This window comes from Chanodichthys erythropterus, chromosome 24, assembly GCF_024489055.1.
Source record: "Chanodichthys erythropterus isolate Z2021 chromosome 24, ASM2448905v1, whole genome shotgun sequence".
Classification (NCBI taxonomy): domain Eukaryota; kingdom Metazoa; phylum Chordata; class Actinopteri; order Cypriniformes; family Xenocyprididae; genus Chanodichthys; species Chanodichthys erythropterus.
In genome coordinates this window covers 14,957,849-14,984,319 of record NC_090244.1, presented here as the reverse complement: position 1 = coordinate 14,984,319, position 26,471 = coordinate 14,957,849, and the positions used below count along the sequence as shown (strand labels likewise).

The 26,471-nt window shown below is 39.9% G+C and overlaps 1 protein-coding gene across 1 annotated transcript; it reads right to left on the bottom strand.

Annotated features, from left to right (window-relative positions):
* Window positions 1–1,854: 1,854 nt before the first annotated feature.
* LOC137014781 (interferon-induced GTP-binding protein Mx-like) lies at window positions 1,855–22,973 on the bottom strand. The gene is made up of 14 exons (XM_067379302.1): window positions 22,861–22,973; window positions 21,782–21,978; window positions 17,071–17,167; window positions 16,891–16,967; window positions 5,046–5,200; window positions 4,831–4,969; window positions 4,524–4,722; window positions 4,134–4,212; window positions 3,870–3,992; window positions 2,974–3,106; window positions 2,729–2,872; window positions 2,505–2,581; window positions 2,214–2,423; window positions 1,855–2,128 (listed from the first exon to the last, which is right to left on the bottom strand). Exons 1-14 carry the CDS (start codon window positions 22,971–22,973, stop codon window positions 1,901–1,903), a joined length of 1,971 nt encoding a protein of 656 aa, XP_067235403.1. The 3' UTR covers window positions 1,855–1,900.
* Window positions 22,974–26,471: the final 3,498 nt, after the last annotated feature.

Here is a 26,471-nt window from a genome sequence, read left to right as displayed (position 1 = left end):
AATCTAAATTTAACTCAGTCTGCTTTGTCAAATACCCATCCTCCTGATCTGTTTATCTCATTTGTTTCCACTCTTGTACCTATTTCAACAAAAATTGGATAATGGTCACTCCCCATCGTGCTTCCTTTTTTAACTTCCTACCAATATACCCCTGCTACTGACTCAAACAAAGGTATACACCACTGTCTCTTTCCCATTTATAACATTTATTCTGTTGCCATCTCCATTGTTAACAAATACCAGATTTTTCTTATCCATGAATTCTTCTATAACCTCTCCATTCATATCATTATGACTATCCTACAATGTATTATGGCCATTAAAATCTCCACAACAAAAGACCTTACCTTGTAAGTGCATTGCTAATTCCCAAGGTTAATTTCTGGCATGGATTATAATAATTTGCTATTTTAATATTACCATCATCTGTCTATACCTCCATTATGATAAATTTCAGTTCTTTCCCTCTAACCATTACATTGTATTGTATATTTGGCTTAATACATTTTGCACATCCTCCACCATTACCATTGTCTCTGTTTTTCTGGATGCTATCATAACCTGTAATTATAAAATCTAATGATGGTTTTAACCAAGTTTCCTGTATGCAAATTATAACTCATTAACAAAACCTTTGAATTTCTCCCCATTAGCTACTAAACTAGATAATTATTAGCTACTAAAATAACAGTGTTTTTCAGCTTATTTAAATAGGGAGATTTTATTTTAATTTTATGTTTTTTGTTTGGCAGCCATTTGACCATTTTATCATTTGTTTTGTTATTGTTTTAATTACAGATTATTTTTGTAATTTTACATACATTTGTATGTAATATAAGAAAACAAATATACAGTATAAAAATACAGTAATTTTTTTGTATAAAATTTGAATTACTGTAATTTGTCATTTAATTTTTATTCCTTCTGTGCAGAGTTATAAATGGAAGGTCATATTGAATTTTACATTAACGTTTAAAATACAGCCAAACAGAGCATGGGAAAGGAAAGTGGGCTGCCTGCACAAAACCTGCATGGGCTCAAAGGTACAAACGTTGCTCTGGGCCTGAATGGGCTAAATGTGGGCAGTCTACAGTAGTGTGGGCTGCTCACAGAGAGCCTGCATTGAGCCCAAAGCTGTGGGCATCGCCTAGGCAAGCCTGCACTGGGCCAGTTTAGGTTTGGTGTGGGCTGGCCCTAGCCCACTGTGCCCGAAAAAAGCCAGCAGGGCCATGTTTGCAGGGAAGCATTTGCCTATTTAAATTTCTTGTGTATGTGTATGGGAAGTTTCAGTGATGGAAACATTGACAATTTAAGTTTAAAAGGAGTATGCTTCATTTAAAAGCAACCTACTTCTGTGTAAAATGTTACCATATCACCACCATAGCATCACGTTTAACACTGAGAATAAGAATTGTAATTGAGGATCAGGTGTGGTCAGATATCTAAATCAGAGAAAATCATAGGTTTGGGTGGGTGGCGGGTGGATTATTTATTTTTAACAACTGATTCTGGTGATGTTAGAGCTGATCAGCGCATCTCTAATGTGTGCTATTCCAAGTCTTCTGAATTCATTTGACTGCTTTAGGCCGTAATTTAAAGGGGTCATGAATCAAGAAATCAAATTTTCCTTGAGCCTTGACATATAACAGGTCATCATACTACAAGAATATCCTGTAAATTCCAGTACTGAAAACTTCCTTGTTAGTCCAAAAACAGCTTTTATTGAAACCAAGCCCAGATTAGGACTCACTGTGGAATGTGCCTCTTTATTACATCATAGATAGACAAAAAGGTGAAAGACTGCCTTTGCAGAAGAAGAGCAACACTTCTATATCCTTACCATAGCCCCACACCCTGACACACGCATGACAAGTAAAATATGAATAAAATGCATTATACACTAGTCAGTAAAATTGTTAAGTTCTGACTGAGCAGCAGTCAAGCGGTCCAGGCGAGCTCGTAGTTCAGCGCGCCTTTTGCTGACCTCAGAGTCCTCAGACAGGAGCTCGCTCACATTTGCCCCATCCAGTAAACTCAAAATGTCAATAGACAGGATCTGAGTAGTCTCCTTCAGCATGAAAAGGGAGATTATCATGGGTAGATGGTCAGCCATCCGCTGCACCACAATCTGAAAGAAAACAAGTTACCAAGTTACTTCCACACACCAAGAGCACTGTGCTGTAAATTTGTTACTGAAAACTAAGAAGATCTACCTCATAATACGCCTCCAGCATATGACTGTACTTCATTTTTTTGTCAAAGACTGGTAACTGGTCCTCTGAAAACCTCTCATTTGTAATTTCACTTAAGATCCTCAAGTAGATAGGATCTTGAGTGTAGATCATGTTTTCCATCTCTAACAGCTCTGAGATCCTCTGCTCCGCTTTCTCTTGCTGACTTGACTGAATGTTGATGATTTTGTCCTTTGGAGTCAAATGAATAAGAAACTTGACTGGATTAAAAAGGAGCTATCTTTATTGCCACTATTCAGGAGCAATATTTACCTTAGTGATGTTTATAAGGACAGAGTAGTTCCTAAAACACTGAATCGCCACTTCAGTCAAATGTGTGATGATGATGTCTTAAGGAGAAATAAATCAATAAGAAAAACAGCCAACTTACTAAAATGATTTAAGTAATTTAGTTAGTTATCTAATATTTTGGTTTTATATTGGATGTCCTCAACAATAACCAGAAAGTCTTTAAACACAAAGATGTGTGATGGTACCTTTTATGGTATGAAGTAATTCACTGGCTGGCTCCTCAAGTGTGGCCACATGTTTCTGCAGAATTGTTTCAAACACTTTGTAGTTGCTGAAGCCAAGCAGTTCTCTCCCTCTGTTTTTTTGGCTCAACTCTTTCGCATTTTTAACTTTTTTAGAAACAAAATGGATTTCTTTTCATTAGAACTATTAGAAAACAACAGCACATTCAAACTTATAGCATTTTTCTTAAAATTGAAGTTACACTGACAAGATGTCTTTTTACTGTTAAGATGATCATTCCACTTCTTGAATTCAGCCCGAAGATGGACAAACAAATTCTCCTTAATGATCAACTCTCCTGATGATAAGGACTTGATTTGATCGCTGAATCTTTTTAAGGTCTGTGAGAAAAATAATATTTGTTTCATGAGCCTGTTATGTTATCATTAAATAGCAAAGCATGCATAGTCCAAAGACATGCAGGTTAGCTGAATTGGACCGTAAAAATTGCCTGTGTGTGTGTAAGAGAGAGAAAGAGAGCCCTGTAATGGACTGGCCAACTGTTCAGGGTGCTTCCCCTGCCAAAGTACAGAAATCTAAATTGTAATGCTGTTGAGTTATTACTGAGCTCCTATAAATAAAAGGCCTTTAATGACATTAAACTGTGATAAAAAAAAAAAAAAACCTGCCATAAATGCAAAAAGAAAATAGATTATTACTTCTAATTTTTTTTAATAAAAAAAAAAAAAAAAAACATGTTAGTGGACCTCAGATAACATTATAAAAACTGTACAGGTTATGACCCCTCTCAACTATAAATGTGACTTCATTATTACAAATTCTTGGCCAATCTTAAGTTTTCTTTTGCAATACCAATAAAAGGTGTGTAAAAGGAGAAGAATGAAGCTGCCTGAACTACTAAAAAGGGGTAGAAGCTCCAGAAGTGGGCAGGACCTCATGTACAAACTTTCAGAGAATAAATACAGTATAGGAGACCCAATCCAACCTGCTCCCTGTTAGAGTTGTTTTGCCCTTATTTTGAAAAATAAAGAAGGAGAAAATCTGAACAAACACAGTAGGGATCCTGTAGCTTGGAGCCCTAATAATTCCCAGAAACAAAAAGACTTGCAGTGATCATCATAAAATGATGATTTGAGACCTTACTTCAGTGAGGAATTGTTTGGCCCCCTTAGGGTCATTTGGTGGTCCACCCTCACACTCTTTGAGCTCAGTTTTCACGTCCCACAACAGCTTTGTTGTCTGCTCATTGAGCTGTGGCAGTGATTTCTGACAACAAAGAAAAAGGAGTAAAACTCAATTTAGTTATAGTCTCGCAATCCATCCTGTCACAAATTGCAGTTTATATTAAACTAAGTTCATACTCAGTATGAATACATATTTTTTAGGTTGAGAAATTTAGAAACATACTTTGATATGATTAACGAGACGTTTAGTCAGACTGATGGCAAGACATTTGATAGTTGCTTTATCCTCATTCAAGAGGCATCTGTAGAAAAAGAGAAGGGACTTTTTGTAAGGTGCATTAATAATGGCATTATTTTAACATTAATAAAAGTATTTTTTAGGGATGCATTAGTGGAGGCAAACGTTTGCAAATTCAATTGTCATTCAATTTAATGACAACAAATTAATATTAATAAAACCTTATACTCGAGTACTAAAGTGAGGTCCAAATGGGTAATTTAGCAATTTTGAAATATTAATTTAGAGATATTACCAAAGAGGACAAAGTAACAGAAAACTTAGCATTAGAAAACAAAATTCTATTTTTTTTTTCTATTCTTTTATATCTTTAACCTGAAATGGTCATGATTTTGGAAGAAATCTCTCTCCATTTGTTTCGCCTCCTCCAGAGAAATTTTCTCATTGATCTGCTGTTGTCCTCTACACTTCACCATGACGTAACCTCTGCGGAGAGGAAACACTTTGTTGTGGACAATGTCCAGAATGATGTTCTCTGTTCCCTTGTCTATGAGGTCTGGCTTGGTCAAAATGGCTGTGAAAATGAAAAATAGTAATTTTGTAAAATGTGCATTTGCAGACAGAGGTGCTCAAAGATATGTGTTGATATATTAGATGTTGTGCAGACCATCTGTTTAATTACCGAGAGTTCTTCTGCCCTTAGGATCTACTTCTTGTGCCATTTTTAATGCTTCTGTTGTTGCAATGTCAGTGTTACAAGGGACCACTACCAGGTTTATAGTTTCTGGCTTCTCAATAAATTGCATGATCAGACTTTTGGTCTACAAGACATAAAGACAAAGTTTAAAACCTGGATTGATAATAGCTCAAAGTGCAAAATCAGATTATACTGCTCACCTGTATTCCAATATCCTCTGGTTGTCCTTTAACTGGGACTCGGGCAATTCCAGGTAGATCGATCAGTGTGAGGTCACACACATCTGGTGACATGACCTCTAAAGTGATGAGCTCATCACATATTCCTACCCCTTTTCCTGCCAGTTCATTCTGGGCTGTAATACACAAATACGTTATAATTAACAATGTATAGTATTTTAAAAAAATACTGTATACATTATATTGCCAAAGGTTTTTGGGCATTTGCCTTTACGTGCACATGAACTGTTATGAAATCCCATTCTTAATCCGTACGGTTTTATATGGAGTTGGTCCACACTTTGCAGCCATAACAGCCTCAACTCTTTCAAGGCTTTCCACAAGGTTTAGGAGTGTGTTTATTAGGGGTGAAATGGTTCTCGGTAAAAAATCGAACCGTGCTGTTCTGCACACTCGGCACGCACTTGCACCGTGGTTCATCTCATATCTGATGACGCATATGCATTTATAATATCGTTTGCAGAAAATAAATAAAACAGACAGACAGACAGGGCTGGCGAGTAACGGAATACATGTAACGACGTATTTAAAATACAAAATTTGTGTAACTGTAATTCGTTACAGTTACATTTTAAATAGATGGTAATCAAATTACAGTACATTCAAAAAGTATTTTAGATTACCAAAGTGATTACTTTGAATTTTAATATTATTTATTTCATTTAATAGGCTATTAACATAAAGCTGTCTGTAAAAAAAAAACAAAAAAACAAAAAAAACAACGCGCGCACAGCCTGTTCAGTTAATAGAGTACCTCAGGGATGACGTGTTATTGTAGGCCAACCCAAAAGTTGGCGGCACACGGGTTCCCTCAATCGAAATCTGATTAATTTTTCCCATAGACTTTTGGAAAATTGCAAAAAATAAGCTCTGTGTTTAACAAAGGGTTATGACACTTACACGTTTTGTCTGTCAAGATAATCTTTACAAGTTAACACAAAATTTGTACATTTTGAAGCCTAAATAAAGTCGTCAGATATAAAAGCTATAAACGGACTACAGCACACCATAGTCGTGGATCAACGTCGTCACCACCAAGCTTCCTCAAACTGTATTTAAAAAACAACTCTGTTTAAAAACATGCTCGCTAATTATGATCTGCGCTGTGTATGAATACTTATCCAGTTTTTCATTAGCAATACTGTCCAAATGTCCTGTTTGTCATGATGACGTCTAAAGTCCCTGCCAAAAGAAGTAGTCCCTTTTAGCAATTTGTTAGCAACCGCCGTTTTTAAGACACAGTAAATGTTTAAAAAATCACAAGCGGGTTATAACTGGTGTGTTTTATGTCATATATCAAAACGTGAAAATATTTAGAGGCTTTGTTAACCACAGACCTTATTTCAGGCGATTTAGCAACAACCCATTCAAAAAACCCATAGACTTTACGGCGTTGGAATCGGAAGCCCTAAAATGCTAACTCGCTTCTGGGTTTTTCCTACAAAAATGCGTCATCCCTGAGGTACTCTATACAGTAGTTCTCAACCTTTTTTCCCAGTGGGCCGCACAATGGTCCAAGTGCAAGTCTCACGGGCCGCATATAATTTTTCATTCCAGCCGCAGGCGCGCTGATGCTGTTATTTATTACTGATTTAAAATACAAGTAAAAGAATTAAAATCCACTGGTCATAAACCCAAAGGTTTTTTAGTTTTATTTTGGTCTATCTTTATTCTGGGCTTGCAAATAAACTGCTTTGTAATAATTTCCCAAAATTTCAGGAAATATTTACTAAGCCTGTAAAAAGGACGTTAACACAGGCACACGCTGAAAACGGATACAAAGAGGAGAACAGACACGCCAGCGGAGAAAATACTGCACCATGCACAAGCTCATTGCTGGCGAAAAATAGGAAGAATAATATAAATATTAAATTGGGGTTGATATGAATGTATCTCTGAAGGGAACTGTCTTCAGAAAAGTTTTGATGACTTTTCCTCTTATCTCCAGCACAGCACTGCTTTGTATATAGTGGTAACCATGGAAACGCTACATCACTGCTGTTCCATTATTGCCACCTGCTGTCAGAGAGTGAATTTACATTTCATTCAGTCCGTCTGCTGATGCTGATGCTTTGTTTTGTGCAGGTGTCTTATGTAGCATAATTTCACAAAGCTAAAGTCAGACTAGGGCTGTAACGATATGCGATATGAAACCGAAATCCACGAACCTGTATCGCGATGTGAGAAGGCAGAATCGCGACACAGTCAGACCATGCTGTTTTTGCTGTTAATCTTGAAATTATACAATAATTTAAATGAAAAACTACTGATCATGCTAATTTACATAACCTCTTTGTTGGGATTGTGATGAAAATGCAGTGTTTGCCTCTAATATCAAAGAGCCACACAGTTTTTGAACAATAGACCCTTTTACAGCCCACGTGATCAAATAGTTGCGCACGCATTTTGGCAACGGAAGTGGTGTTGTTCCCCAGTGGTTCTAACGTGTTAGCAACTCCGAAAGTTTTATATATTTTATATATATATATATATATATATATATATATATATATATATATATAATTATATATATATATACAGGGTGCGATTTGTGAAAAAAAACAGAGGGGGGTGTTTTGAAAAGTTTTTCTTCTTTTTTGAAAATTTGTTAAAAACCACAGTGGAGCTATATACTATTTTTTGGCAGCTGTTACAGAAACATTTTTACAAAAAAATCTTCTGATTTAACCTTGAAATTTGAAGTATTAGATAGCTTAGATATTTGCACCACTACAATGACACTAATAATTCTTACTTTTTGATAGAAATGCAAAATCAATCAGGAGTTATTAATAGAATAATGAGACACAAACCTTTACATTCAATTGCGTTTGGTCCCATTTATTTTTGATCTCAGTGCGTACATTTGGAAAAATGCACATTTACCTCAGATTTCATTAGATTGAATATAAGCCGTGCGGGCCGTACGCAGGGTTTCATAATACCGAGGTCAGAAAATGTAGTTTGCTAGGGGGTACGGGCCGGGGCATGCTCCTCCGAGAAAATTTAGATCTCCCTGGTGTACATATGTGCAGTTTTAAGACGTTTTAAGGCCAACAAATTGGATAATTTAAAACCATGTCAACAAATAAATGCATGCACAGTTTTGAGGCAGCTTTAATCGCATGTTTGGTAATTTCATGACTTAACTTACAACAGAACAACGACGTTCATTGTTCGTAGTTTCTTTTGCGCTTAAGCTATAATAAAGTAATTATGCAGCGCACGGGGATAAAAAATAACTCAGCAGAGGCAGGGATACATAGACCAGAAGGGGGGAAATCCCCCCTTCCCATCCCACCCCCCCCTACAAATCGCACCCTGTATATGTATGTATATATATATATATATATATATATATATATATATATATATATATATATATATATATATATATAAATGAGCAATATATATATATAAATTACCTACTGCACTCGGCCTGCAGCCTCGTGCCTACGGACGAATCACAGCGTGCTGATATACAGCCATATCGCATGGCTACGAGTGTGATATTGCGTTTATACAACAGTTCGACGGCACGAGTGTGTAAATAAATAAGAACAACAACGGAGTGTCTTTAAAACCCTCTTTTGTGCAGCACTACTTCCTTCCGCCACGGATTCAAATCTCAAGTTGTCAGTTGGACCAAGCCTCCGTTACTAATTCTAAAATGTCACTTCAGAACTAGTAACGAAGGAACGTTTCAAATCTGAAGTTGTCAGTTGGACCAAGCCTCCGTTACTAACTCTAAAACGTCACTTTAGAACTAGTAACGAAGGAACGTTGAGTCGCTTCATTGATCACATTGAATTTTTTATAGTATTAGAGAGAGAGAGAGAGAGTAGGCTATTACCTGTGTCTGATATTTTTCATTACATTCATTCTTCAAGTCAATATCCATAATATTATATCCATTATAAAAGTCCGTTTGAATGTCCGCTGAGGAAAGCGATCTTTGTATTTGTCCTTTTTTTTTTTTTTACAGCTTTGGGAATTTTCCATAACATCACAGCGCTAAAACAACTTCCTTTTGCAAAAGTTCCTTTCAATTTAAAAGTCTCTTGTGACTCACTGACTAATTCACCTGTAAAGTGTTGCCGCCATCTAATGGCGTATTAATTTAACTTTCACTCAATCCATATTACTTACTAATGGACATATTTATATAAAATAATATTTATTGAACAACAAATAAGCACAATTGTACAGTTCAGTCAAACATAAAGCACTAGTTATTAAGAAAAAAAAAAACTATAGGTCACCATTTACGCTTGTATGTGGGTTTTACAAATATGTAACGAATGAAAAGGATTTTAAAGAGCTTGTGACAAAACCTCATAACTCCATTGGATCCTCAAACTGTCAATCAAACCTCATTAATCCGCCTCACCTCATGAATGAAGTGCGCACGCAGTTTGGACATCTCCTCTGTGCAATGCAAAGGTAAAAAAAGATCTGATGTTTGAAAAAAAAATGGTAAAGCGTTTTCTTTAAGTTTAATGTTTTACGTATTTGAAGAGCGGAGAAGAGTCTGATATGTCCCGTCTAGTTGTAGCCAATATAAGGATGTAACATAACGTTTATTATTATCAAATTTAACATAACACAATTCGACTTGCTCTGGAACAAATAATAGATTAATAAGACCAAAGATTGCCCGTTCTATGTACTCAAATTGAATTATGTCTTGAATCATGTTTAACCACTGTAAAAGCAAGCGGCAAATCCCCGAGGCACTGGCCGAGATGAAGCTGACGCACTCGAGCTCGCATCTCCGAAAACGTCAAAACAAATTGTAAAATAGGCGCTGTTATTAAATATGAGTCGCATATTTCAGGTCTAAACAACTACATTCTCGCCTAAAACACTATTAAAACTGCAGTTCGTGGTACAACAAGTAGTATTTGTAAAATTTACGGTTGATTTGCTTGGCCGCCATGATAAAAAAAATTAAATAAAGGATTATTTTAAAAATTAAATAGTTTTTTTTTTTTTTCTCGCTGTCTGTTGTTTATATGGTTAATAATAATGCAGCTATCAGTGCACTAAGGTTAAATATTAGTATAAACATATTTATACTAGGGATAGTTCACACAAAATGATCATATTTTTTTCCAAACCTGTCAAATGTGGTGGTGGAGAGATGCAAAAAACTGTTGAGAAACCATAGGTGAGTCAGCTTTGAATATAGGCCTTCTCTCGAGATTATTATAAACATTGTAAATGTTACAAACAAACTTTGTTAACAAAAGAATGTAAACCACTGTGTCAATTCGATTCTATACACCTATAAAACAACTTATATTATTAACAATATTTTATTGTTGTTATTTCATATTTTGTTATCCCTCTGATGCACATCTTTACAAATATAAAGATATAATTTAGGAATGATATATCAACAGGGCTGGAGTGGGAAAAAATGGCCCTGGCATTTTTGCTCAGACCGACCCACCACAATCAATCGGACACCACCCACCAGTACACCATCCTTGCAGTCCCTGTAAATATGCATACCTACTGTTCCATTCCCCAAAGCCCCTACAAAGCTGAGTAGTAAGTGCAAGTGGACCAGTGTACTCACTCTCTCTTGACTGACTCCCTGGTGATCAAAGGTGGCAGTGGAGTAGGGCCTACACACCAATGGACAGCAAAGATCAGAAAAAAAAATCTTATTTTAAGTGTTTAACTTTGCATTATAATCTTAATTCAAGAAATCTTGTCAAGTGAAATTATCTTGCTGCATTGACAGATAATTTCACTTATTTTGAGTATCTTTTCCCTTAGATTTAGTGTTTTTATCTTGTTTTTAGACACCCCTTTTTTGCAGTGTATATTTTATACTTACTTGCATGGCCCTCTGAACACACTCAAAAACTATGAACAATGAACCACAATAATGAGGCTCAGGACGGGCAAAGTAGTCTACAGCCTGTTCCTCCCTGTCTCTCTCCTCCACTGCTAACTTAACCTGGCTTGACTAGACATCAGAACAGAGAGAGGAGATTACAATTAATTGGTAGAGTTATTAAAAGTACACTTAGTAAGGATCCATTTTGGTTATATAGTCCTGTATTCTTGAAGAGTAGGATTTCTAGATGGACAATGTGCTCCATGTTATAAAAGCTAGTTAACCCTTAGAACATGGATGTAGAATACTGATAATTCTATAAAGAAATATTTTTTATTTATTTTTTTCAATGAAACAGACAGCAGAAAAACTATAATTTACAATTACAAATATACTTTGTTTTAAAGAGCACAAACCCCTCTTAAACACATTTATTAATAGTAAATTAATAAATTAGACAACACTGCAAAATCAAGCTGTTATATTTATAAATTTATTGTCCAACATTCCCAATTTTTCTGATGCATGTCCTTAATTTAATTTCATATGTTGGTAATAATTCAGTGTTTATAAGACTTTGAAGAATTCTAACCAAAACTGACTGGGTTTCTAGAGAGCAAAGGTTTTGTGAAAAAAGTGGAAGACTTAAACACAAAGTGTGTAAAATAAACTGTAAAAAGGATTTGATGATCACTAGTGATAGTATTTTATTCTGTGTTGTGATCATTCAGGTTGGATTTCAGCTTTAATGTACGTTTTGTTTTAACAAAGCAGTTGATATTGCCATAGAATCTAGTGGACTGACGAGTCGCTTTCACCCCAAAATGGCGGAAACGCAGGGCTGCTGCTGGGCGCCGGTGTTGCAATGGAACGTTCTATTGACTGTCGCTTCTTGTTAGTGTATGTTCTTTGACCACACCCTCCTCATTACTGACAAAGAAATGTAAAAATACATAAATTAAAAAAAAAAAAGAAATGTAGAAATAAACATAAATAAACATAAAAAAAACATAAATAAATAATTGTGGAAAAAATAAATATATACATAATGAAATAAATGTATAAATAATTATTTAGTTTTTTGCTTTTCTATATATATTTATATATTTCTTTTTGCTTTTTACATTTCTTTGTATATTTATTTATGTATTTATTTATTTTTAATTTCGGCAGACTTGGCATTCCATAGAATAGAGACATCTGAGAAAAGCTGTGTCATGGAGACATGACAGACACTGTCAAGAGCTGCTCTTTCTTCTTCTTCTTCTTCTTCTTCTTCTTCTTCTTTTATTATTAGGAGTGCAAAACATACAACATGTGGTGAACACAAAGACAACAATAAAACAACAATGATAGTAACAGCAATGAAAACTAAGCAGAAATGACAAACGGGTAATAGTAGAAGTATTTAAGAAGTAATAGCATGTATAATAATAATGATAATAATATTTTGTGATTACGCCAACAGTAATATCAATAATAATAATAACAGTAATATCAATAATAATAACAGTGATAATTGTAATAATAATGATGATAAAATAACAATAGTAATAATAGTAATGTAATATTTCTTTCTTCTTCTTACAAGCAATGCTTTTGCTCGCTTCTTAGCATGGGACATAGTTTGCTGCTGACCGAAAGGTGGAATGGGAATCAAATGACTAGACATAAAGAAATCCTGCTACAAGTTTGGAAAACTCTGCCTACTGTGCTCTGACCAGCGTAGCCCAAATCGCTTTGTACCTGAAGGGCTGCACTGAACTCATCAGCGAGCGCAGCGCATACCGTGTCCTGTGTGAAAGCCCCATGAGGAAGAAGTGCAGATGATCTCTACACAGACAAGTAAGTTGCAGTTCTGCGATCTTCATTTGAGTTTTTCTAATTATATTAAAGTGTCATTCAGTTGGTCTATATTACGCTGCTTGTTTAATGTTTAAAATTAATGTTGGTAACTGTAGCTTGACTAAAAGTAACGACTAAAACTTGACAAAAATGCAATTACTTTTCGACGTCTAAAACTAAACTATATACGTCTGATGGTAAAGACTAAGACTAATTCAAAAATGGCTGCAAAAATTAACACTGCTGAAGCATTAAGTGTTCCTTTCACTGGAACTAAGGGGCCAAGCCCAACCCCTGAAAAACAACCCCACACCATAATCCCCCTCCACCAAACTTTACACTTGGCACAATGCAGTCAGGCAAGTACCGTTCTCCTGGCAACTGGACACGTCCATCAGATTGCCAGACAGAGAAGCGTGATTCGTCACTCCAGAGGACACGTCTCCACTGCTCTAGAGTCCAGTGGCAGCATGCTTTACACCACTGCATCCGACACTTTGCATTGCACTTGGTGATTTAAGGCTTGAATGCAGCTGCTCGGCCATGGAAACCCATTCCATTAAGTTCTCTATGCACTGTTCTTGTGTTTTTACATGACCTACCACTTTGTGGCTGAGTTGCTGTTGTTCCCAGTTGCTTCCAATTTGTTATAATACCACTAAAGGTTGACCGTGGATTATTTAGTAGTAAGGAAATTGGTAACACTTTAGAATACTACAGCCACCCAAAGGCCATCTCCGCAGGCCATCTCCGCAGTGTCAGCTTGGGTGCTGAAGATAGTAAATGAGGTTATGTTCTCCAATTTGCCCAACGGGCCCCGTTATTCAAGGCCGTGGTCCAAACCTCTTTGGAAAGCAAGGATGCGCACATCATGCATTCCGAGGTAAACGCTATGCTGGTGAAAGGAGCCATAGAGGTGGTTCCCCCAGCACTAAGGGAGTCAGGTTTTTACAGCAGGTACTTCCTCGTTCCCAAAAAAGATGGATCTTTTCTGAACATCTGAACTGGGCCCTGATAAAGCGCTCATTCAGAATGATCACTTTGAAGCAGATCTTCCCGCAAGTATTCCCGGGAGACTGGTTCTTTAACCTGGATTATTTTCACATCCAGATAGGCCCCCATCACAAGCAATTCTTGAGATTCGCTTTCGAAGGGGTGGCATATCAATACACGGTCCTTACATTCAGGCTATCTCTGGCCCCCCTGCATTTTTACGAAGTGCATGGATGCGGCTCTCTCCCTTCTGAGACAGATGGGTGTGCGCATACTGAACTACCTCAAATACCCCTTTTCCACCAAGGCTGTTTGAGTGCTGGTTCGGAGCCAGAGCCTAGTTTCAAATCAGTTCTTTGTCTTTCGAGACACAAAGCACCAGCTCCGAACCAGGAAAAGTGGTTCATAAGTAGCACCAAAACGTAGCTGGGCTAGAAGTAAGAACCGCTTGCGTCAGGGGCTGGGGGCGGGGTTACCGTGACCAACAAGACACCTGTGACCGCCATTTTGAAATAGCAGCTAATCGAGCTAATAGCAGCTCGATTGTAATATCCGTCTTTATACAAATTAAGGCGAGCCTTGTTTGGATGCCGTTGTAGGTTCGCAAAGCCATGAGCATCAACAGTAGTGAAACATCCGCGATTGTGGATAGAAGGCTTGTTCGAGATGCATCGGAGCAGCGCGGACCAATTCGGCGGGTGCCGCGGAGCCGCAGGAGCGTTTGTAGAGCATACGACTCCTTGTGCTTTTGGATCGTTCTCGCGATCGCTATGCGAGAAGCCGATGCATCTCAAACGAGCCTGGTGTGTTTGTGTTTGACGCTGCAGCGCTAGCTTTGCTGTGAAATATGAGACGTGTACAGTGACGTAAGACCTCGCTCTGTGCTGCTCTCTAGCCTGTGGAAAGGCAATCCGGTTCTTAGAAGGCTCGTCAGTTGAACCAACTCCGAACTGGCACTAGCACTAGCTCTGAACTAGCACCCGGTTCGTGCTGGTGGAAAGGGGGTAAAAGACTGGCTCGTTCTGGCCCAGTTGGAGGCAGAGCTAATATCTCAGAGATCCACCATCCTCAACCACTTGGAGTGCTTGGGGCTCAGGGTCAATTATCTCCCAGCTCCCAACATGTCTTGGGATAATTTTTGTTCCTGGGGATAATTTTAGACTCAACCCAAATGAGGGCTGTGGTCACTAAAGAGCGATCTCTGGCCATTCAGTAGCTTGTGAAAACCTTCACGCCGGGGCTTCTCTGCCGCTCAGAGATTTTCAGAAGATGCTAGGTCTAATAAATTCGGCATAACCGGCTCTGCAGATGGGCTTGCTTCGTGGGCTTGCTTCGTGCAAGGTGAACCAGGCCTGAGTCGCATCCCTGGCCAATTGGACGAATCCCTGCTGGTTCATTTTCAGTTGCATGGCAATTGGGATGATGGACAAGAGGAAGGTTGTCTTCACAGATGCGTCCAAGATGGGTTGGGGAGCTCTGTGCGACAACCATCCGGCCTTTGGCACTTGGAACGGCCCAGAAAACGAGCTTCATATCTACTGTCTGGAAATTATGGCAGTATATCGAGCTCTCCCAGCATTTCTTGGTCAGGTCGGACAGCAGGATAGTGGTGTCCTTCATAAATCACCAGAGTGGGCTCTCTTCACTTTAGCGAAAACCATCTTAGAGGGGGCCCAGTGCAACCTGCTCTCACTGAGTACAGGGCATACTGAACGCAGGGGCAGACATGTTGTCCCGGAGCAACCTTCCCTCAGAGGAATGGTCACTCCGCCCCCGCCGCAGAGTTACACTGCATAATTGAATAAAGGCCCGCCACAGAGTTACACTGCGTAATTGAATAAAGGCTTCAGAAATCAGAGAAAAAGGAGTTTTTGCCATATGCATCTTGTCTTATGTATAATAAGACGTACAACGCAGTACTCATTCTGTATCTAAGGGAACCAAGGTTACGTTAGTAACTGAGTATGTTTTTGTACAGTTTTGTACAGTAATTCCTTCTGATGTATTTGGTAACACTTAATTAATAGTGGGTTACCATGATCTTTACTTTAGAATACTGATCCAAATACACTGAACAAAATTATAAGCGCAACACTTTTGTTTTTGCCCCCATTTTTCATGAGCTGAAATTGAAAGATCTAAGACTTTTTCTATGTACACAAAAGGCCTCTTTCTCTCAAATATTGTTCACAAATCTGTGTTAGTGAGCACTTCTTCTTTGCTGAGATAATCCATCCACCTCACAGGTGTGGCATATCAAGATGCTGATTAGACATCATGATTATTGCACAGGTGTGCCTTATACACAGAATAGAAAAAGTCTTAGATCTTTGAGTTCAGATCATGAAAAATGCGGGCAAAAAAGAAAGTGTTGCGTTTAGAATTTTGTTCAGTGTAATTCGTAGTTCCTTTACAATTATGTAGTAACTCTTGAGTTATTACTATCCAATACCTCAAAAGTTTACAATGACTCCAGTAGTTACTAGAGTGTTAATAATGCATTACTCATTTGTTCCTGTGTAGTTATTCATTAATGAAGGATTAGTATTCTAAAGTGAAAATGTCACGCTTGAATTCACTGAGCTCCTGAGAGCAAGCCATTCTTTCACAAATGTTTGTAGAAGCATATATATATATATATATATATATATATATATATATATATATATATATATATATGTATGTGTGTGTGTGTGTGTGTGTGTGTGTGTGTGTGTGTGTGTGTTTGTCCTAGCGTGAATTATGACACAGATTTGTCGTAGAGGCTGTTGTAACTAAAAATGTATACCACTTTTTGAGCACAACCAACACTAATTTGGACTAAATTAGAAGTAAATTATGTAAATCAAATGAACAATGTTTCAGTACTTAAACATTTAAATATGCATTTATGTAAATTTTTTGCCTTAAAAACACATATTGTACTTTAGAAACAGTAAGCTAAATGTTAGACACAAAGATGATAGACCTGTTGATTTTAATTAAATATGTTTCATCCAATAATGAAAAATATAAATAATAATATTAATATCTATTAGTTAATAGCTATTATAAATATTGTGAACTGTGTAGATTTGTGCTTATTCATAATACTTAACAAAATGCAGTTTTACTAACCTTCTGTAACATGTTGTTCAACTTTTGAAGGATCTCCAAATTCAAATTTCCTCTCATTTGTTGAATGTTCTTTAGGACCTGCAACATGTTTTAAATTCAGTTGTAAGATTAAACCATCAAGTTAAGAAAACAAAAGAGTTTTTCTAATCTTGTACAACCAATGATTAATCCACAAAATCATTTGTTTTCTTCTTACGGTAAGTTAAAACCGCTTTCCAGCTGACTCCACTTGTTACCTTCTTCAGTCTCAGCTCTAATGGACATCTGGTGACAATTCCTACAGAAAACAGTTTAGTTAACAATCAGAAGAAAACTAACAGTGGAAAATTGTGCAGGTCTGATTAAAGAAATCATTCTCTTAAAATGAGCAATCAGTTTGAATAATCAAGAGGTTACGTTTCGATTCACATAATTATGACTTCATATCTCATTATAATAAACTTTTTTGTAATAATAACTACATTTATAACAATCTGAAAATTTGTAGCAATAATGACTTGTAACTCATTATAATAATGAAAAAAAAAAACTTTCTTGTAGTTATTACTGCGCAAAGCAGCAGACTATGTGGACATGATGTTGACACATCAGTGACATGCACTGGTCAAAGCAGTGCAAATGCGAGAACAGAAAACATGACACCCCTTACGGAAAATAAGTATACTTAAAGCTAATTTTAATAAGTATACTTAAGTAAAGTTCAATTGTATTTAAGTATATATTTTTTAATATGTATACATACTAATAACAATGTACTAGAAGTATACTTGTAAGTGTACAGTTTCAATTCTACTTGGGCCTAAATTGACCCATATTTTAGTGTATAAAAGTATACTTTAAGGGCCAGATTTACTAAACAAATGTGGTGATGGGAGTGGCAAGTTTTGCGCACAATCTACTGCTGACGCGCAAATTAAAGATCACAGACACAGTCAAATGGGTCAATGAGTCTGGGCTGAAGTGGGCTCGTGGGCTGGAGTGGGCTCGGGGGCTGAAGCAGAGTCTGGAGCTGGCTCAGGGCTGGAGTGGAGTCTGGAGCTGGCTCTGGGACTGGAGCGGAGTCTGGAGCTGACTCTGGGACTGAAGCGGAGTCTGTAGCTGACTCTGGGACTGGAGCGGAGTCTGGAGCTGACTCGGGGACTGGAACGGAGTCTGAAGCTGACTTGAGGACTGGAGCACAGTCTGGAGCTAACTCGAGAACAGGAGCAATCTCTGTGCCCCAGGACATCCCTTCATACTCCACTAACAGGCCTATAGGCACAAGTGAAGTGGCCAACTTGACTGAGGGTTCAGGCGTGGCGGCGGCCATCTTGACTGAGGGTTCAAGCGTGGCGGTGGCCATCTTGACTGAGGGTTCATCCGTGGTGGCGGCCATCTTGCGACAAGGCTCTGGGGTGGTGCCCATCTTGCGATGAGGCTCTGGGATGGTGGCCATCTTTATCGCTGGACTGAGGACTTGGGGAAGTGCAGGAGAAGAGAAATGGATGGATCCATTGGAGCGATATGTGTAACCAGATTGAGGTGAGTTGGTGAGGCCTTGTCTGTCTCTTATAAACATGGGGCTGGATGAGGAGGATACTTCTTAACATTAACTTCATCAACTTCAAAATTTGAGCCATTTAAATAGAGAATCAGATTAATAGACATCCGGTTGGGTCTTCGGGTAAACTTGGACAAGAGCAAACTCACCCCCGGAAAGAGGATCTCTTATCTTGGTATGGAACTGGACTTGGTCGCCCAGACAGCGCGCCTCACAGAGGAGCACGTCCAGTCAGTGTTGAACTGCCTGAGTACGCTCAAGCGCAGGACAGCAGCCCCACTGAAACTTTTTCAGAGGCTCCTGGGGCATATGGCATCCGCAGCAGCAGTCACACCACTCGCTTCACGGCCATGTCCCAAAATGGGTGTGGCTGCGCTGTATGTTCCGTACAAACGGTATGTTTTGGCACACAGCTGGCCCCGGGGCCTACACAAATATGCATTTCCCCCAGTGAGCCTTCTCGCACAGCTCCTGTGTAAAGTCAGGGAGGACAAGGAGCAGGTCTTGCTAGTGGCTTGCGACAGCACCTCCTTGGCCCATTCCTCTGAGGAAGGACCTTCTGACTCAGAGACGGGGCACCCTCTGGCACCTGCGTCCCGATCTGTGGAAACTTCATGTGTGATCCCTGGATGGGACGCGGAGGTTCTAAGTGATCTCCCCCAGGTCGGTTGTAGACACTATCACTTCCGCTAGAGATCCTTCCACAAGGAACCTCTATGCGTTGAAGTGGAACCTGTTCGTCGAATGGAGAGGACCCCAAATCATGTTCGGTGAGGTCTGTGCTTTCCTTCCTGCAAGATCAACTCTTTGTCTGTTACGGAGGCCAGCAGAAGGGAAAGGCTGTCTCCAAGCAGAGGATGGCCCACTGGATAGTGTGGACACCATCGCCTTGGCTTATCAGTCCCAAGGCGTGCCTTGCCTGCTCAGGTTACCGACAGATATCTGTAGAGCTTCGGGCTGGGCGACACCCAAAACGTTCGCTAGATTCTATAGCCTTCGTGTGGAACCGGTATCTTCCTGTGTACTTGCTTCCAGTAGCCAGTAAACGCGAAGAACCCGTTCTAGTGTCGGCTTGCAATGCCACTCCCGCCCCCTGGGCCGGATACCTGCATCCATTACTCTAGTAGAGTTCCCCGCTTGGCGAACCATGTCGAGTTCCTCTGCCTCCCCTTATGGCTCAGACATTGCGGATTGTCTGATGCCAGGCCAAACGTCCGTCACCAACGTTGATGTTTGGCTGGGTGCCATATGTCGTGACCCCTCCACGTGAGTGGTCCCATATCTGTACTGTCCACAGTCAAACTCCCCACGGTGAGCCCGTGTCTTTCTCTTAGCAGAGCCAGCTCTGCTGTCACCTGTCAGATGAGTTTTCCCCTTATATCTAGGCTGGAGCCATCCCAGGGACTCAATATGCGTACTGCCCACAACCAGTCCATATGTGTATTCCCACGTAAATTCGTCGGTCACTACTGACGTATGTTAAACGTGACCGATTGAAAGGGAACGTCTCGGTTACGTATGTAACCCTTGTTCCCTGAAGGAGGGAACGGAGACATATGTCCCGTCACTACATTTCCTGTGCCCTCGCTGTAGTGCAGACTTAAGGTTTTGAAGTCTCCTCAGCGAAAAACAGAGTGCATCTGCTTCCCTATTTATACCACCTGGTGGGGGCGGTGCACATTATGCAACAATCGCTTTAGGTAGATCTGAAGTAAAAATTGTTTTAGTTGACTCGAAGCTGATAGGGCTCTCTGGCAATATCCCAATTCGTTGGTCATACGTAACTGAGACGTTTCAGAACCGCAGCCACAGAACGGAAGTGAGGGGCAGGGCTTAACAGTCATATTTGCGCTACCCATACATGTCATTTTCTTTTGTTAAATATTAGTTGTTTTTACGTAGATTTTGATTGGATCAATGTCTACAATATTTAACAACAATACTTTTAAATAAAGTTACTTTTCTGTTCATGTGGAAGATATCATGATGTACAATGGATTTTTAATTACCATGTTAATGGATAATACAAACTATGTTTTGTTAGTCCATAAGGAATGAACCAATTTGTATAAACTGAACAAATACTTTTAACCATATAATTTTTAAAATCTATTAATAAATGTGTAACCATAGCTATAGTAAAATGTCTCCCTTGACTGTATGTGATGTTATTTCCGTATGTATGTCTTGAACTAGTGACAAGACATGGAGGTATGGGCATTTAATCTCAAAATATAGGCCTACATGTATTTAATCATTGCAAATCCTTGAAGAAGTGAAACATGCATTTAAGCAATGAGACATTTAACAACATACGGTGAGTGTATGATATATCTGTCATGTGGTGAACAAATTTATATTTAAGTATTTATCTGCTATAGGCTATTGAATCTGTTCATGTCTTTCACATTTTATCTGTCACGATTACCGTCAGTCCCTGGACTTCAATTCCCATAATCCTCTCTGCCAGTCACATGCAGTTCCTGTTTGTTCCTGTTTGACCCTGCTTATACAACCACGCTTACTTTTAATAAAGCTCGCAAATGGATCCCTGCCTGAGTCCTGCTCTGTTACATTATCACTAAAGATTTTTTTATTTTTATTTTTTGTTGCATTTCTCAAAGATATTTATCATGTTAATATTAAATAAATATTAATTAATAATACTTTTTCAGGGATGAAAAGACAGATTTTTCTGCAGAAATGCCATGTAATGGGATTGTAATTTTTAGAAATTATATTTGCCTATTATTTTAGAAATGTTTTTTAAAATATCCTATTTGTTTTCATACAGAGAAACACATGTTTCACTTGTTCAAGGCTTTTTTTTTAATGGTTATTTTTATTTGACATTAAATAGCCTACGTTACATAATCTAAGTATTAATTGTAACAATTTGAACATGAAGAAAATAATTTGATCAAATATACAGTAATATGGAGTAAACAATTAAGTAAAGTGTTTATCCATTAACATTAAACCTTCTCAAACTCTGTGTCGTTAGCCTAAGTATTATTTGGAACGTGGAGGAAATAATACTTTCATAGTCAAATGGGAAACACTTTACAACACACATTAATGAAATTTTTTTTTTAAATAAAAACGGCGTATAGTTGTAGCCTATATCCTCGAAGTATAAACTACTGTGTTTGTATCTCACCTACACTTGCATTTTAATATCAGTATCAAGTAAGACACATGACACACACTAGATTTCCCTGTTCATTTACAATACATGGATTTATTATAACCTATTAGCTAATTCTATAAACTTGTGTGAAGTTTATTTAAATATTTTTTTATAATGAATTAAAATTATATAAAAAAGAAGTCATTAAAACCAGTCCTCACCGCTTCCCCTTGGTAATGCAACTCCAGAAAGTGCTTCCAACACAGAGCTTTTTCCAGAACTCTGGTCTCCGATCACTACAATAGTCGGTAATGCCAAGTCCTTCTCCACGCCAACTGACCGCAGAGTGTCGATCAGATCAATGTATGGACGAATAGTCTGCTCAAAATGACTGTGAACCTCTCCCTGCCTTTCCTGCCTTTAAAGATAAAAATATACATGTTATTTCTAAAACACTGATTACACTAACTGCAATCTAAAACAGTAAACAAACTTCTTGGTTTCCCAAAAGCATCATTAGCCAACTAACATCACAAGTTCTGTCATTACTAACATAGTTCAACAATTTAGTGTTTCCTGAAATTACAATACATGAATTACACTTACTTAAAAACAGTAAAATGCTGCAAATCTTTTTTTCTTACACTTGAATGATGATTTACACCTTTACAAAGCTTTTTTTTGTGGATGTAAATTTAATTTACGCTTGCAATCTTATGTACACTTTTTCAGTTTTCTTTATTAATATTAAAAAATCTAATTTAGGTAATGCGTTCATCTTATCATCTGCCTTTTGTTATATCTTATATAAGTACAAAACTTTGCTTGGACAGGAAAGTTTTATGATAAAATTAATACATAAAAGAATGTGCACTTGTTACGAACACAAATTAAGCATGAAAAAAAAAAATTTATTATAGGCTATTATTATATAATTGATTAAACCACAAAGCTGCCACGGCGATTAGTATACAATTATAATTGTTGTTATTATTAATTATTTCAAAGTAAGGTGTACAATAAAAGTATGTACTTAACAGCTCCAGCTCTCTGACACCCGATGTATGCATCAGTGTTTGAATTTGCTTATTTCCATTTTATTTGCTTCTTCCTAATAGTACACTTAACTGCACTGCATTAATAAAGTTGACTTGTTTTGTAAATAAATGTACTTTTCTATTTTTGTTAATCCAGAGCTTATAACATGACATAGACATATTTATTTCCAAATAAATTAACAACATATTGACTATTTAAATTTCAATAGTTTAATAATAATATAAATAGAATTTATACCAACCTTTCATCCCGAGAACTTTCGTTCTGAGAACTATCACTATCTTCATCATCATGATAACCTCTTCGAGCTGAGGAAGTGCCTGACTTGGACAATTTCTTGCCAGAAGTGGACATTTTCTGGAAAATAAAAAGAGTAAAAAATTCTAGTTCTAAGAATATTTGATAATGTCCTTCCTTTTGGATGCCTCTTATATAATTCAGGTTTTACCAAAACAGTGTGTTTGTAGTGATACTGATGAGAAATAATAATAAAAAAAAGTTTGCAAGACTGTATTTAAAGTGTGTCACACCCATTATGCAAATTCCAGTAGACACAGATTGAACAAGTCAGACAGGTTGGCACTTGTTAAGGGTTACATACCAGTATCGGTATCAGGCCTGATAACAAGCTCATGTGGGGAGACCGGGGATGGTTGTAACACTTTTTGCTTCAGCACCTATAACTTGCTGAAATTTTTTAGCTTGAGTTCTCAAACTAATATACAAAGTACCCACATTTGTTTACTACAAATGGAACCAATTCAACCCTCTACAAGAATATCCTGAATTAGTTATGCAGATTCCATGCTGTTATGATATAGACACGGAGGCAGAGATAAAAGCAATCCAGGTGAGTTTATTAGAACAATATGAGAACACAGAGTGGTAATGGCTGTTATCGGGTTCTTGAGAGATGAATAGAGAGTAATACTGTCCTTGTATGGTTGTTAATCCAGGAGCTTAGGTGAGATGGAGGGAGACGTTGGAGACACTCACACACACAGAAGGGTAAGCACACGAAGGGACCAGGAGACGAAGGAGATGAAGGAGATCGCTGGAGCAGGTAAGTATGATGAAGGGGAGTCCTTAAGGTAAGCATAAACACAAGGTATTGCAAACGAGACCGGACAGTGAGTGTGTGTGAGTGTGGTGGTTTTGAAGTGCTGGTGATTGCAGAGTGAATGAGATGCAGGTGGCGGTGATTAGTATGCTGGTGATTGGGTGCGTGGGTACTGTGGTGAGGTGGAGCCTGGCGTGTCTGTGACAGTACCCCCCCTCCCACGGCCCGCTCCTGAGGGCCGCGGACCCCGACGTCGTGGTGGTCTTCCCCTGGGTCGTGGGGCAGGTCTGTCTGGATGGTTGGTATGGAAGTTCTGTAACAGAAGAGGATCAAGGATATCGTTCCTGGGAATCCATGAGCGTTCCTCGGGACCATAGTCCTCCCAGTCCACGAGGTATTCGAGTTTACCACCACGGCGCCGGGAATCCAGGATCTCGTGGACCACGTAGGCTGTGCCGTCTTATAGGAGAAGTGGAAGGGGGGGCTCGGCGGCTGCCACGTCAGGCTCTGTGGAGGGAACAACAGAAGGGTGGTAAGGTTTGAGTAGGGACACGTGAAATGTAGGGTGAATTCTGCTATACTGTGCCGGGAGTTGGAGACGATAGGTGACGGGGTTGATCTGCCGAAGGATGGTGAATGGGCCAATGAAGCGGGGACTCAGCTTCTTGCAGGGCAGACGCATCCTGATGTCCCGGGTGGACAGCCAGACCTTCTGCCCCGGCTGGTAGTCAGGGGCCTCGGAGCGACGAAGGTCGGCTGCCATCTTGCGTCTGCGCAGGGCTCTCTGCAGCTGGTGGTGAGCTGAGTCCCACACCCTCTCGCTCTCCCGGAACCAGTAGTCGACTGCCGGAACGTCGGAGGGTTCCCCGTCCCAGGGGAACATCGGGGGTTGGTAGCCGAGTACGCACTGGAAGGGTGTTAGTCCAGTTGAGGCTTGGCGGAGGGAGTTCTGTGCGTACTCGGCCCAACCCAGGTACTGGTTCCAGGAGTTCTGGTGGCCGTGACAGAAGGTACGCAGGAAGCGGCCGATCTCCTGGATCTTCCGTTCCGTCTGCCCGTTAGACTGAGGATGGTATCCAGACGATAGGCTGACGGTCACACCCAGGAGGGAGAAGAAGGCTTTCCAGACATGGGAGATAAACTGGGGTCCTCTGTCGGAGACGATGTCTTCAGGTAATCCATAATAGCGAAAGACATGATTAAACATTAGTTCTGCGGTGGCCATGGCGGTAGGTAGACCCTCCAGGGGTATTAATCGGCAGGACTTTGAGAAGCGGTCTACTACCACCAGGATGCACGTGTGACCGTCAGACTCGGGGAGGTCGGTGACGAAGTCCACTCCCAGGTGGGACCAGGGTCTCTCAGGAACGGGCAGAGGAAAGAGCTTGCCGGTGGGAAGATGGCGTGGGCTCTTGAAGATGGCGCACTCCCTGCAGCCCTGCACGTACCTCCTGACGTCGTTGGCCATATTGGGCCACCAGAAGCGTTGTTTGAGCAACGAGAGGGTCTCCTTGACCCCCGGGTGACCAGTGCCAAGTGAAGAGTGAACGTTGTGCAGGAGTGGAGTGCGACGTGTCCGTGTGATGTACTGCAAGCCCGGTGGGCAACCCGGCGGAGTGCGTGTGGAGGCATTGGCGGAGGGAATGGTTTCTTCGGACCACTGGATAGGGCTCACGAAGATGGACTCCGGCAGAATAGTATCAGGTTTTTCGGGCTTTTCCTCAGGAGCATAGAGGCGAGATAAGGCATCAGCCTTCGTATTCTTAGAACCAGGACGGTAGGAGATGGAGAAGTTGAATCTAGAGAAGAACATAGCCCAGCGAGCTTGGCGAGGGTTGAGTCTCTTTGCGGCCTTCAGATATTCGAGGTTCTTGTGATCAGTGAGGACTTGAAATGGGTGAGTAGCTCCCTCCAACCAATGCCTCCACTCCTCAAGGGCAAGCTTGACGGCCAGGAGTTCGCGGTCACCGATGTCGTAGTTGACCTCCGCCGGGTTGAGCTTGCGGGAGAAGAAGGCGCATGGATGGAGTCTACTTGGTGTCCCCTGCTGCTGTGAAAGGACCGCTCCCACTCCGGTGGTAGATGCGTCCACCTCTACTATGAACGGGAGGTCCGGGTTAGGGTGGACGAGGAGGGGAGCGGTGGTGAAGGCTTTCTTCAGGGTCTCAAAGGCGTTGGTGGCTAGTGGAGACCAGGACAGAGACTTGGGCTGGTGACGGAGGAGGTTGGTGAGTGGACTGACGATAGTGCTGTAGTTTTTGATGAACCGGCGATAGAAATTGGAGAAGCCTAGGAATCTTTGGAGTTCTTTGATGGTGGTAGGAGTGGGCCAGGACTGTATGGCGGAGACCTTCCCCTCGTCCATCCGGATGCCACTGTGATCAATCACGTACCCCAGGAACTGGACGGAGGGTTGGTGGAATGAGCATTTTTCAGCCTTGAGGAAGAGATGGAACTGCCGTAAGCGCTGGAGGACCTCCGCAACGTGGTGGCGATGTTCGGCCAAGCTCCGGGAGTAGATGAGGATGTCATCTATATAAACCAGAACGGACTTATGGAGAAACTCCCGGAGCACCTCGTGGATGAAATCCTGGAATACGGAGGGCGTTGACCAGGCCATACGGCATCACGAGGTATTCGTAGTGTCCTGTGGGCGTGACGAAGGCGGTCTTCCACTCGTCCCCCTCACGTATCCGGATGAGGTTATACGCGCTGCGGAGGTCCAACTTGGTGAACACAGTGGCACCGCGGAGATGTTCCAGGGCCGCTGGGACGAGGGGAAGTGGATAGCG

Bases quoted from the DNA above. Each gene is read 5' to 3' on its own strand.
- LOC137014781 (XM_067379302.1), bottom strand. From the start codon at position 22,973: ATGTCCACTTCTGGCAAGAAATTGTCCAAGTCAGGCACTTCCTCAGCT. The intron at 21,979-22,860 runs GTTGGTATAAAT...TTATCTTTAAAG, and splicing joins GAAAGTTCTCGGGATGAAAG to GCAGGAAAGGCAGGGAGAGG. The intron at 2,873-2,973 runs GTCAGTGTAACT...TTTCTAAAAAAG, and splicing joins TAACAGTAAAAAGACATCTT to TTAAAAATGCGAAAGAGTTG.